General features: G+C 38.0%; 2 protein-coding genes across 4 annotated transcripts in view; one reads left to right on the top strand and one right to left on the bottom strand.

The window, feature by feature from the left end:
• The window catches only part of LOC138952973 (spastin-like), an 18309-nt gene extending 15431 nt beyond the window's left edge, over window positions 1–2878 (top strand). For both annotated transcript variants that reach the window (XM_070324740.1, XM_070324739.1), the window contains 4 exons: window positions 100–222; window positions 460–530; window positions 859–899; window positions 1450–2878. In XM_070324740.1, the coding sequence (XP_070180841.1) occupies window positions 100–222; window positions 460–530; window positions 859–899; window positions 1450–1572 (358 nt within the window). In that variant the 3' untranslated portion in view covers window positions 1573–2878. The remainder of the gene's footprint in view (window positions 1–99; window positions 223–459; window positions 531–858; window positions 900–1449) is intronic.
• A 5241-nt stretch (window positions 2879–8119) lies between these two features.
• LOC138952970 (proton-coupled folate transporter-like) overlaps window positions 8120–12500 on the bottom strand; it is a 13448-nt gene continuing 9067 nt past the window's right edge. For both annotated transcript variants that reach the window (XM_070324733.1, XM_070324734.1), the window contains exons 9-10: window positions 12256–12412; window positions 8120–11524 (exon numbers count right to left, since the gene is read on the bottom strand). In XM_070324733.1, the coding sequence (XP_070180834.1) occupies window positions 11314–11524; window positions 12256–12412 (368 nt within the window). In that variant the 3' untranslated portion in view covers window positions 8120–11313. The remainder of the gene's footprint in view (window positions 11525–12255; window positions 12413–12500) is intronic.

The following is a 12500-nucleotide window of genomic DNA, read 5'->3' as shown; positions in this document are numbered from 1 at the left end:
GTGAATATAGGTAATGCTTTGTATACACATATTTACTGGCAGTGATCAGGTTAAAATTGGTGTGTTATGTGAGTAATGTCAGTGTTAACTGCCTTGCAGACGGTTTCCCAAGCGTGTGTACGTGACCATACCAGACCATGGCACACGTATGGCGATGCTGAATTACTTGCTGACCAAACAAGGATGCAACCTGGTGCAGAACGACCTTAACCACCTGGCCACGTAAGTCATAGGGGTGTTTGGGGGATGGAAGGAGAAGTAAAGGGGGGGGGGGGGGGGGGGAGGGGAGTGAGAGGCTTTCCTAGGCTCTGAATTTATGGGGACAGCTAAGCAAAATATTTTGAAAGTAGGTAGATTATACTGATTGATCGAAAGATTGTATATTGTTCCAGTTTGAGCACCATTTTATGTGTGACATTGTTCCAGTTTGAGCATGTTTTGTGCTTGATATTGTTACAGTCTAACTGAAGGCTACTCTGGCAGTGATCTAACAGCTCTTGCCAAGGATGCAGCTTTGGGACCCATCAGAGGTATTGCTCCGTTGATTTCTTACATTTGTGAAATGATGAAACATATTGCTGATAAGGTGTCAAGAATAGTCTGTTCATTTAAACTTAAAACAGTGGGGAGTTTTGTTTATCGTGTTTGATGCAATGTGTTTTTGTCTTGTTTCAAACAAAAATTCTGCGACTTGATCAGGTTTAAAAATGTTTCACCCTTTGTCTTATTTTGTTTTACTTATTTATCTATTTTTTGTGAAAACATATGTGATGCTACTGGTACTGACATACATGAAATATGATTTTGGAACAGAAAGTAATTTAGAGATTTTTGTTTCTTTTCTACTTTGCTTTTCAGAACTGAGCATGGTTGAGGTTCGGTCTGTGGATGCAAACAAGGTATGTGCCTCTTTGATATCATACACCAATGCCAAAGTATTTATGAGTAATCACTTAGATGATTACCCTTCCCAAAACATTTCAGTTTGGAAGGTTGTAAACCCCAGGCAATTTTGATATGAATGCTACTTTTACGAAAAATTTCAGTTTGTAGGGTTATAAACCCCAGGCATTTTTGGAGTTATTGAAATAGTTTGAGGTACATGTACTTTCTTGTCTTCTATTAATCAGTGTTGTATTGATGAAATTAAATGTTGAAGTTTGAATGATAATGCCAACCCAAACCCCCCCCCCCCTCCCTCTAACCATTGGTGTCAGCTAAGGAAAACAGGGTACAGATTACTTACTTCAAATGCATCCAGTAGTATTGCTGATGGTAATTTAGAGCTGTGTGATTTGCCAGTAAACCTTTTTTTCTTCTTTTTTTTTTAGCAAAGGAAAATAAAGATGTCAAATTTTTTAGAAACAAGCAAAGATATAAACAAAACAGGAATGTAGAGTTATGATCACAAATACGTATCAGGGAAAAATTATCATGATTTGTTTCCAGGTGAGAGACATAAAGATGTCCGACTTCCTGGAAGCTGTCAAAAGAATCCGACGCAGTGTCCCCATGGAGACTTTGGTGAAGTACGAACAGTGGAACAGAGAATATGGCGACATCACTGTATGACGACTGCTACCTGATTATCTGCTCTTGTGCTTATCAACAATCATTCCCCTTGCTTTGACTTGATGCCCTGATTTTGAAAGGAAAAAAGTGTGGATATTATATGATAAATGAACAATGAAAGGCTTTTTTATTGGTTAATTTTGTTTGCTTGTGTTTGTGACTTGTTTTTGAGCTAAAAACAAAAGAAGAGTGATGGATTCTGAGCTTCAAAAGTTGTATCTCAGTTGAAAAGTAACATTTTTTTTATCTGACTGTACGGATATGGCTGGTATGAACATTTTAATCAACAAAGTCTACTCATTTATGGATTTTGTTTGCTTGTGTTTGTGACTTCTTGATCTACAACAAAACAAAACAAAATGATGGATGGATTCTGAGCTTCAAATGTTATGTCTTTGTTGGAAAGTCATTTTTTCCTGACTTAATATATATATACGGAAATGATTGGCATGAGTATTCTTATCAACAAATTCTACCTGTGGAGCTTCATAGATTTATAACTTGTGTAGAGTGAAGTCAGGTGTTTTTGTTTTAGTTTTTTTGTTTATTTGTTTAGTTCATATATAGTTGAATTATTTTGTATGTGAGGTTGCACGTGTGTCTTTCTGCAAATGTTTTTTTTTTCCCCTGGCGCATGGCAGTACATGATTTATATTGCTAAAAGCTTAACTACATCAGCCGATTTTATGCAACATGCTTGAGCAGGCATTTTTCTGGTATTCATGTGTTATATTAGTGTTACCAATTATGTTTTGTACAATATATTCTTCCAGTAGGTCATTGTTTTAAATTGCTGCCATGTCGACATGCATAATGCATTTACATGGCTTCTGCTATTGCCGATACCATCAAAAAATGTGTACCCATTATTTTAATTATTTCATTTTGTAAGATTCTTGAAGACCATGTATCATAGTTATACGATACAGCTGCCTAATGGATGGGTTTTAATGTCAAATGATTTCAAAGAAAGACACACATTTTAGACATCAAGGATGAATTGCAAAAATATTTGTTTAAAAGGTATGCACGGCAGTCCATATGATTACAAAAAGTTTCTTTAACAGAGACTGACTTTCGAAAGGCAATATAAGGTTTTTATTGCACATGAGACATTGTAAAAATGTTTGAGCCAGGAGATTTTGTTGTTCAGAACTACCACAGGTTACTGGATATTAAAGTCATTCTTACAGCCTTGGTTCCTATTTGAATTTGCCAGGAAAATTTCGAATGTGTGTACTTATGTCTTTTATGTTGTTATGTCTTTTATGTTGAGCTGTAATCTTGTTGACTTGACATGTATGGATGTGAGGGGGAGGGGGGGGGGTTGGGGGGGGGGGGGGGGGCTTTGCTTACATAAACTGTGTAAGAGGACTATGTTCATTGTTATTTTATTCATCAGTTGAAATCGTACAATGGTATTAAAGTGCAGTGCCTGTTTAAAGTTGATCAGCTTTTAAAAAATCTACTCTTCCATTTGGTTTCATGATTGTGTACCCTTTAATGTTTTTGTCAACAAGAACACCTTTGCTTCAAGGCGATTTTGTTTTCTACACAGCAGTGCCCTTATTTTTGTCTTTGGTTGGTTTTCTTTTCCCTTTTTGGGGCACGTACTGGAGTTTGGAAATGAAACCGCGAAGGCAGCAACCCATTTTGTGCCAAGTGAGAATTCTGTCTACACTTGTCTTTGGAAATACAGATTAGGAGTTGTGTTGTCCAATTTATCCAGTCTGTCCTCTTGCAGCAGCTGTGTATTTCTTCTTAGAAGTTCTCTTGGTAAAACTCGCTTTTCTGCAATAGGATGAAAGCAGTTTACGTCAATCCAGGGTTTAGGCCAGGATCAGTACACAATATGTTATTTGACAAAATCATCATTAAATCATATTTCAAAATCAATGGATTGTCCCAGCTGTGCCTGACAAAGCCATCACAGGTCACCCAGTCATCTTGAATTCTAAACAATAGATCTCTTCAAATTTTAACATAGCAGTGGCCATGAGTGATGACTGGCCTAAACCCTGCCTGTCCAAAATCAAGACAAGTACAGTGTAGTATTTTCTGCAAATGTCCCCTGATGTAAATACACTTTTCTTTGAGTGGCTGTCCAAAAATACATTGATAAATCCCAAAAATTGTGCTATTGTCTTTAAATTTGTGCACTTGTTTGCCTGCGCTACAATGTGAGAGCGTTGTTTTTCTCTTCTGATGTCAGAAAGTTGATTAGAACTGCAAAGAAAATCTAAGAAAAAAAACCTCCTCACACAAGTACACATACAACTCTTGTCTTGTTCTCCCGTCTGGTTTTCTACATTCAACAGACCAAAGCTTTATATTTGTAGATCAAATTGCACATGCCATACTTATTTCAGCAGCAATAATGTGACACAGGAAATACATGTATGTGTTTATGTGTTACAGTTGTTGGTGTATTTCGCTCGCTTGTTTGTTTGACTGTTTTGTTTGTTTAATTTTCAATCTACTCATTGCTTGTATACATGATTTACTTGGAAGGTGCTTAAGTTTTGGTTGGGTGCAAGTGTGTTTTGTAAGAAATATAATTATGGTTACCCTGTCTTTCAGTTTCAGTGTTTGCTTGCCTTTAATTGTGCTTTGGTAGAGCATTAATCAGTATATTTCTCAGAGGTACATTCCTACTCTCATGTAAGCAATCATATTTACCACCAGAGATCTGTACAGGCTTTTGGGACGAATAAGATCATCCTTTATCTGAGACATATATGCCAAAAATCAGCAGCCTCACGTACTGCTTCTTGTGAGTAGTGGGACATGTTTTTGTCGAATTAATGTCCAAACTGATACCTCTATCACTCTTCTAAATTAATTCAGAAAAAAGACCGGTCACTCTCCACTAAATGCATGCAGCCATGCTTGTGATTTGTGGTATGTGTCCCAAGTCAAAGGATGCTCTTATTCCATGTGAAAGATTGTAGAGACCTGTGGTAATGAAAATGATTGTGTACAAGGGAAAGACGGTACCTGTTCATGATAGCTGTGGATGCATTTATCTATCAATAATTCAGATCACACTAGGAGCATAGGAACATCTTTTTATGGGATCAGCTCGTTACTCCCCCGGCTCGTTACTCCCCCGGCTCGTTACTCCCCCGGCCCCCCCGCGGGTTAGGGGGAAGAATTTACCCGATGCTCCCCAGCATGTCGTAAGAGGCGACTAACGGATTCTGTTTCTCCTTTTACCCTTGTTGAGTGTTTCTTGTATAGAATATAGTCAATGTTTGTAAAGATTTTAGTCAAGCAGTATGTAAGAAATGTTAAGTCCTTTGTACTGGAAACTTGCATTCTCCCAGTAAGGTCATATATTGTACTACGTTGCAAGCCCCTGGAGCAAATTGTTGATTAGTGCTTTTGTGAACAAGAAACAATTAACAAGTGGCTGTATCCCATCTTCCCCCCTTTCTCCATCGCGATATAACCTTCGTGGTTGAAAACGACGTTAAACACCAAATAAAGAAAGAAAGTACTCCCCTGGCTTGTTACTCCCCCTTAGGGTTAGGGTTAGGTTTAGTAACAAGCCGGGGGAGTAACGATACGGGGGAGTAACGAGATGCTCCCCTTTTTATTTCATATTTTCAGATGTACGTTCTTCACATTTCAAGTCTCTTTGTACCTGGCTTGTGAACTAGTACTGTACAGCTAGACTGGAGGGGAAGTGGGACCATTGTGTTACCTTTTTCTGAAATATATTGTTAAATCTTTTTCTTTTAATATTATTAATATATTTTGTTGTTGGAAAGATCAGTTCATATATTCTTTATATTGATTGTGTGTGCCTATGTGCAGACACCAGAGTTTAGAGCTCACATTCCACAACCCTTCACCTTTGAATTATGAAAATGTTCCTGGTTGTATATAATTCAATGTGCAATTTGTGGTCACACACTGATACACAGTCTTTTTTGTATTTGTTTGTATGTTGGTATTTCCTGTTGAGTATGATTCATAATTGTGGATGCGAATGTATGACACAAATTCTGAATAAAATCATGATGACTAGGATTTTTTGTATGCACATTAACACTGAAACACAATGTAGCCTGGGATTTGTTGTTTTCTTCATATTGTAGGGATATGAAATGCTATCTGGATTAACCTGTGTTTTCATGCATGTATCTTTCTAGTTTCAGATATCATGAATAACTTAAGGATTATGTGTTCATGTGTGTGTACGTGTTGTTTTTGTCATTGCGGCTGCAGTCTTTATTCGTCTGTTATATATAAGGGCCAGTGCACTTAATTTGTTTCTACAGATCAGATGAAAATAGATCTATTTATTTACATGACCCTGAACCGCACTATCTTTTGATAAGTTTATTTGAATGTTATTCTTGCAGGATATGTTGTCAGCTTTTGCTAGATCAAGGTGAAAGGTTTGCTTTCATCTTTAATTTTGAAGCCCTTGATGTATGTAGTAGATTTAATGTAGAATTAGTTGTTCTCTTTTTTTGTTTCATCTGAGTTTTACTTCAGTCACATTCTGTCAATTGCCCATTATTATCACCCAAAAGGATCCCCAACAATTGTTTTTGTTGGTGCTATATAATTCATCTTTCCATAGCAACCACCTATCTTTTATGACCGCTTATGGTCAGTCCCTTGGGTGATCGTTAGAGACAGGTTCTATTGATTTAAAACAAGAAGGACCTTTGCAGGTGTATCATCTTGGTATGCCGTCTTCCTTTGAAGAAGAACTATTATACACTGCAAGTTTCTTTTTATTTTTTATTAATATTTAATACACTGCCTCTGTCAGCAGCCGTAGATTTTGTCTTTGTCTGTCAGACAGGGTCATGATTAATGTTTGAAAGTGAGAATTAGAACGCAAGGTTTTTTTCACAATGATGTCAGACTTTCAGAAGGTTGCTTTATTCTGCTGTGCATGTGTTCATAGGTTGGTGTCTTTCGTTCATAACATTTCTTTCTTAACCCCATGCTATGTGCACTTACATCATTGTGTGTAATAGAAGATAAGTGTGTGTACACTCAAATGTTGATATATCTATGGTCCTTTTAAACCTTCTCTCATCAAAACCTATTTAAACCATCATGGAAGTATCTAAATGTACCCCCCACGGGTTAGGGGGAAGAATTTACCCGATGCTCCCCAGCATGTCGTAAGAGGCGACTAACGGATTCTGTTTCTCCATTTACCCTTGTTAAGTGTTTCTTGTATAGAATATAGTCAATTTTTGTAAAGATTTTAGTCAAGCAGTATGTAAGAAATGTTAAGTCCTTTGTACTGGAAACTTGCATTCTCCCAGTAAGGTAATATACTGTACTACGTTGCAAGCCCCTGGAGCAAAGTTTTGATTAGTGCTTTTGTGAACAAGAAACAATTGACAAGTGGCTCTATCCCCTCTCCCCCCTTTCCCCGTCGTGATATAACCTTCGTGGTTGAAAACGACGTTAAACACCAAATAAAGAAAGAAAGAAAGTATCTAAATGTTGTGAGAACATGTGTGCTGTAACCTGTGTGTGGTGAAATGATGGCATATCTCTGTCAAAGCCTTTTCTCATGAAATCTTTTTTAAACTATTACATGACTGTGTACCTGAAATGTTGTATGTGAAGTATAAAAGTTTCCTGTAGATGTTTAAGGCTATAGTGCTGGCCTCATAGTGTTGTTTACATGTGTATCAAAGTTGTTTGTTCCCCCCTCCCCCCATGATTTCACTCTACTTTTCAGTATCACAAGTGACTGGCACCAAAAGTTAAGCCATGTCTGTCTCTTTGATCATACATGTAGTGACTTTCGATACTGTTAAATACATTATTGTGAGCGGAGAAGTTATGGCTTTGTCTGCTTGGCGTTGGTTCTTAAGTTTGTCAGGCTGTAGATTTGTTTTACACACTTTTAGAGAGGACTGAAGAGGAGGGCATAATTATAGGCTTTTAAACATGCACATGTAGCTTTATTCCAGACCACAAACCACTTATTATTATCGTCATTTCTACCGTGTTCAGATTTTTACTGTTTGTGAGTTCTTCACGACTTTTGGGAAAGTTCCTGGCATTACCTGACAAAACTCATAACGTAAGTAAATATAATTTTTTTTAAAAGTGTTGTTTGTTTTGTTTTGTTTCTGTGAAAGAACTGTGCTTTTTTTTTTTTTTTTAAATGCATTCGTGTGTTCTTTTGTCCTGATGGAGGAGTAACACACGCTGGTGTGTGGTTCCAACCAAACCTAGAGGAACTTATTTGTCGCGTGAAAAATGATTTGAACTTTAATGGCTTTATTCAGTTCATGTATACAAATAAATGTGTTTGATGCTAGGCCATGGTTGTCATGTGTGTGTGTGTGGGTTAACCTTTATTCCTTTTTCAATATAAATTGTATTCAGTGTTATTCACCTACTCCTTGGTCATGTGAAATATCCATGGCTGTTACGCTCAGAACGCCTTGTTTCATTTTCAAACAGTTAAAGCAACAACCAAAATCATGCCACACTAAGCTTTTTCTAAGATGACTGCATACAGAAATGCACATGTAAAAACACTGAGCAAGTCAACAACACATATCACAGTTTAATCTGTTCATCAACACCTTGACAGTGTATGCCTGGATCAAGCATTTTACTCCAGCACCAACAGTTAATTGTAGCACAGCACATGATTTTATCATCCCTGTATTACATATCCTATTTGTCAGCCAGAAACATTACAAAACTTATGACCCTATAATTTCAACCAACAGGTTTCTGATTATTTTTTAGGGTGTTTCAATCGCTGCAATATGCGAAGAAGCTACAAACAGCATGGAAATCAAATACACATTAGAAGGAAAATCTTTGGAAATAACAGTAGCGTGTTGATATTTACATCTAGATGCCAATGTTCAAATCGTGAGTCATGCACTTTCTCAGATCAGTATCAAATAGATTTTACCTCACTGCAGGAAAAGGGAGGTTTGGAAGATGGGAGACAAAAAGAGTAATTGGTGGGGGGAGAGGGCACAATGACCAAATCACAAAAGAATATTCCGGTATCCTATGTGCACTGTGCATGTCAAAATCAACATACATCAGCCTTTGATGCTCATTACTGAAAGGAAAAAAACTAGGTCAGGGAGATAGCTTATCACAACTGCAGCTCAAAAAGTCATGTAACACACATGCAGCTCTTGAATATAAATGCAAAGAGCTGAATAGGCATGGAACAAAAGCAGGTTCAAATTTACAGCTATGGAGACACAAACAGGCACGCACGCACACACACATACACATACACACAGACCACAGAGCCAGTAAGGCAACCCACTTTCTGTTTAAATATGTACAAGTACATCCCTGCTTATCTTCTATCACACCAGCTGTACAAAACACATCAATCAATCAATCAATGAGGCTTATATCGCGCATATTCCGTGGGTACAGTTCTAGGCGCTCTGCAGTGATGCCGTGTGAGATGAAATTTTATACGGCCAGTAGATTGCAGCCATGTCGGCGCATATTTACCTTTCACGGCCTTATTCCAAGTCACACGGGTATGGTAGACAATTATTAACTGTGCCTAAGCAATTTTGCCAGGAAAGACCCTTTTGTCAATCGTGGGATCTTTAACGTGCACACCCAATGTAGTATACACGGGGGGTGGTTCGGACACCGAAGAGAGTCTGCACACAAAGTTGACTCTGTGAAATAAATTTCCGCCGAACCTGGGATCGAACTCGCGCTGACAGCGGCCAACTGAATACAAATCCAGCGCGCTACCAACTGAGCTATATCCCCGCCCCACATAGATCTTCCCAGCAGGTTAAAATACTATGTACAATACAAACCAGCATAAATGTACAGTGTAACCTCCCTTTTACGACCAAATATCTAAGAAAAGCGGCAGGTCTTAAAAGGGAGGAAGTCTTAAAATGGGGGTAAATTTACACAGGTTATGAACAGAAAATGTGAGAAAACAGGTCTTAGAAGAGAGGAAGTCTTAAAATGGGGGTAAATTTACACAGGTTATGAACAGAAAATGTGAAAAAGCAAGGTCTTAAAAGGGAGGAAGTCTTAAAATGGGGGTTTCTACTGTGTACAAAAACTGCAGACTTGCATTCTGTCATGTGCATTTCAACACTCCAATAAAGAAATGACTTGATTATAACAAATGCAAAACAAGTCGCGTAAGGCGAAATTACTACATTTAGTCAAGCTGTGGAACTCACAGAATGAAACTGAACGCACTGCATTTTTTCACAATGACCGTAGTCCGCCACTTGTGCAAAACGGAGTGAAACTGACGAGCCTGTTCAGCGCGGTAGTGGTTTCGCTGTGCTGCATAGCACACTTTTCTGTACCTCTCTTTGTTTGAACTTTCTGAACGTGTTTTTAATCCAAACATATCATATCTATATGTTTTTGGAATCAGGAACCGACAAGGAATAAGATGAAATTGTTTTCAAATCGATTTCGGAATTTGATTTCGATAATAATTTTTATATTTTTAATTTTCAGACCTTGTTTTTAATCCGAATATAACATATTTATATGTTTTTGGAATCAGAAAATGATGAAGAATAAGATGAACGTAAATTTGGATCGTTTTATAAAAAAAATAATTTTAATTACAATTTTCAGATTTTTAATGACCAAAGTCATTAATTAATTTTTAAGCCACCAAGCTGAAATGCAATACCGAAGTCCGGCCTTCGTCGAAGATTGCTTGGCCCAAATTTCAATCAATTTGATTGAAAAATGAGGGTGTGACAGTGCTGCCTCAACTTTTACAAAAAGCCGGATATGACGTCACCAAAGACATTTATCGAAAAAATGAAAAAAACGTCCGGGGATATCATACCCAGGAACTCTCATGTCAAATTTCATAAAGATCGGTCCAGTAGTTTACTCTCACTCACACACACACACAGACACACACACACCACGACCCTCGTCTCGATTCCCCCTCTATGTTAAAACATTTAGTCAAAACTTGACTAAATGTAAAAAGAAGAAAAACAACATCAAACAAGATGGCAATAATAACAACTGCAAAATGCATGCACTTTTCTGACATTATCAATTAAAAAAAATAAACAACGAGACAGACAATAAACATAACATTTTGTCATGCACCTCCATTTTGACATGTAACAGGCCAAAACATGTAAAGGTAAAAAACTTGCACAAAGTGTCATGCCTGACATTTTTCAACTTACTTTGTTACAAAAACTTGCACAAAGGTCAGAAAATATTTCATGCCTCTCAGTTCTGGCACAATATGTTGACATTACCATATTCACAATATTTTCCATCCTGTAACAGCTAGTTTCTAGCTGTCCCTTGGAAGCAACTACAGAAATAGCACAAAACTTCTGTCTTTTGGTTGCTGCAACATCAAGTTCTATACAATTGTAACCAACCCAGTGCCCAAAGCACAAGATCAAGAATCACTTTTGGAGGCGAAGCCTGTCAAACACTCAGACTGAGATTTTAGAGCTAAATTAATCGCCTTATAAAAACTGCTATGGGAGCTGAGAGGTTCGCAAGAGCATGTATACCAGGTAACAACACCAGCCAGACAGCATCTCCACATCTCACGGGTGTGCTGTCTACCAACGCACCAAGCTACATGTACTATAAATAGCTCACGCTTTGGCAGGGAGACAACTCCGTCAATGCAGATCGAGCGGCTGCATGTGACAAGGGAAACTACTGCTTCTCTCTGTCACACAATAAAGGTCAAATTAAAGATTAAACGATTGTCGCAGCATCCTAGCAAGCAGACGTACGCCGCTTGGACTGTGTGTCATTTTCTGCTTGACTGTTTGTCATGGACTTTGGACAGCTCTGCAGCAGTGGCTGAGTTTCCTCATCTGTGGAGGATGAGGGCAATGATGGGGGTCGAGCGATGTCGACGTCAACGTTGATCTCCACTTGGATGTCTTGATAGAAGAGCACATTGCGACTGACAACAGCGAAGAGGCTGAGGAAGAAAATTGTGTCTGTGTTTAGTTGGGTTGCTACCGTGCATTTGAAGTGCAAACTGATTAAAAAAAATGTGAAACAAACTTCACACACTGCCTCACACTATCTTTCACAGGTTATGAATGTTAATGAATAGATCACAAAATGCATACAATACAGTCCTAAAACATCCAAGTAAGAGGACCATGAGGTCTATAGACATAGGCATATGCCCATGAGGCCTATAGATATAGGCTATATGCTCATTAGGCCTATACATATAGGTTATATGCCCATGAGGCCTATAGATATAGGCTATATGCCCATGAGGCCCATAGATATAGGTAATATGCCCATGAGGCCTTTATATATAGGCTATATGCCCATGAGGCCTATAGATATAGGCTATATGCACATGAGGCCTACATATACAGGTTATATGCCCATGAGGCCTATAGATAAAGGCTATATGCCCATGAGGCCTATAGATATAGGCTTATGCCCATGAGGCCTATAAATATAGGCTATATGCCCATGAGGCCTATATATATATAGGCTATATGCCCATGAGGCCTATAGATATAGGCTATATGCCCATCCCTATTGCTACTACATGTATCTCATCTCTGAATCGTGTCTCAAAAACTTTTTTTTACGTTACACTTGGGTGTTGTTTTTCTTTAATTTCTTGCTACATCTGTGAATGTTCTGAATAGAAACAATGACAGCAAACAAAGGCTTAATGCTTACATCAAAAGGAGGAAATCCACAAAAAGAAAGATAGCCATGAGGATGAAGACAGCCCCAGCAAATTGGTTGATTGTTGCCATGTACACCTGATTGTATATTGTGGTGGATGTGAGATGACACACCGTTTCAACAGCCGCTACACTCGCAAACAGGGCACCTGAAACCAAGAAAAACAAGTGTGTTTTTGTTACCTTGAAGTCACCCAAGGAGGCTGATTGCACATGAAATAACAAAAAACTACAAAA

The sequence above is a fragment of the Littorina saxatilis genome, linkage group LG17, assembly GCF_037325665.1.
Source record: "Littorina saxatilis isolate snail1 linkage group LG17, US_GU_Lsax_2.0, whole genome shotgun sequence".
NCBI lineage: Eukaryota > Metazoa > Mollusca > Gastropoda > Littorinimorpha > Littorinidae > Littorina > Littorina saxatilis.
Note: the sequence above shows the minus strand (reverse complement) of the source record. Positions and strands in the feature narration are given on the sequence as shown.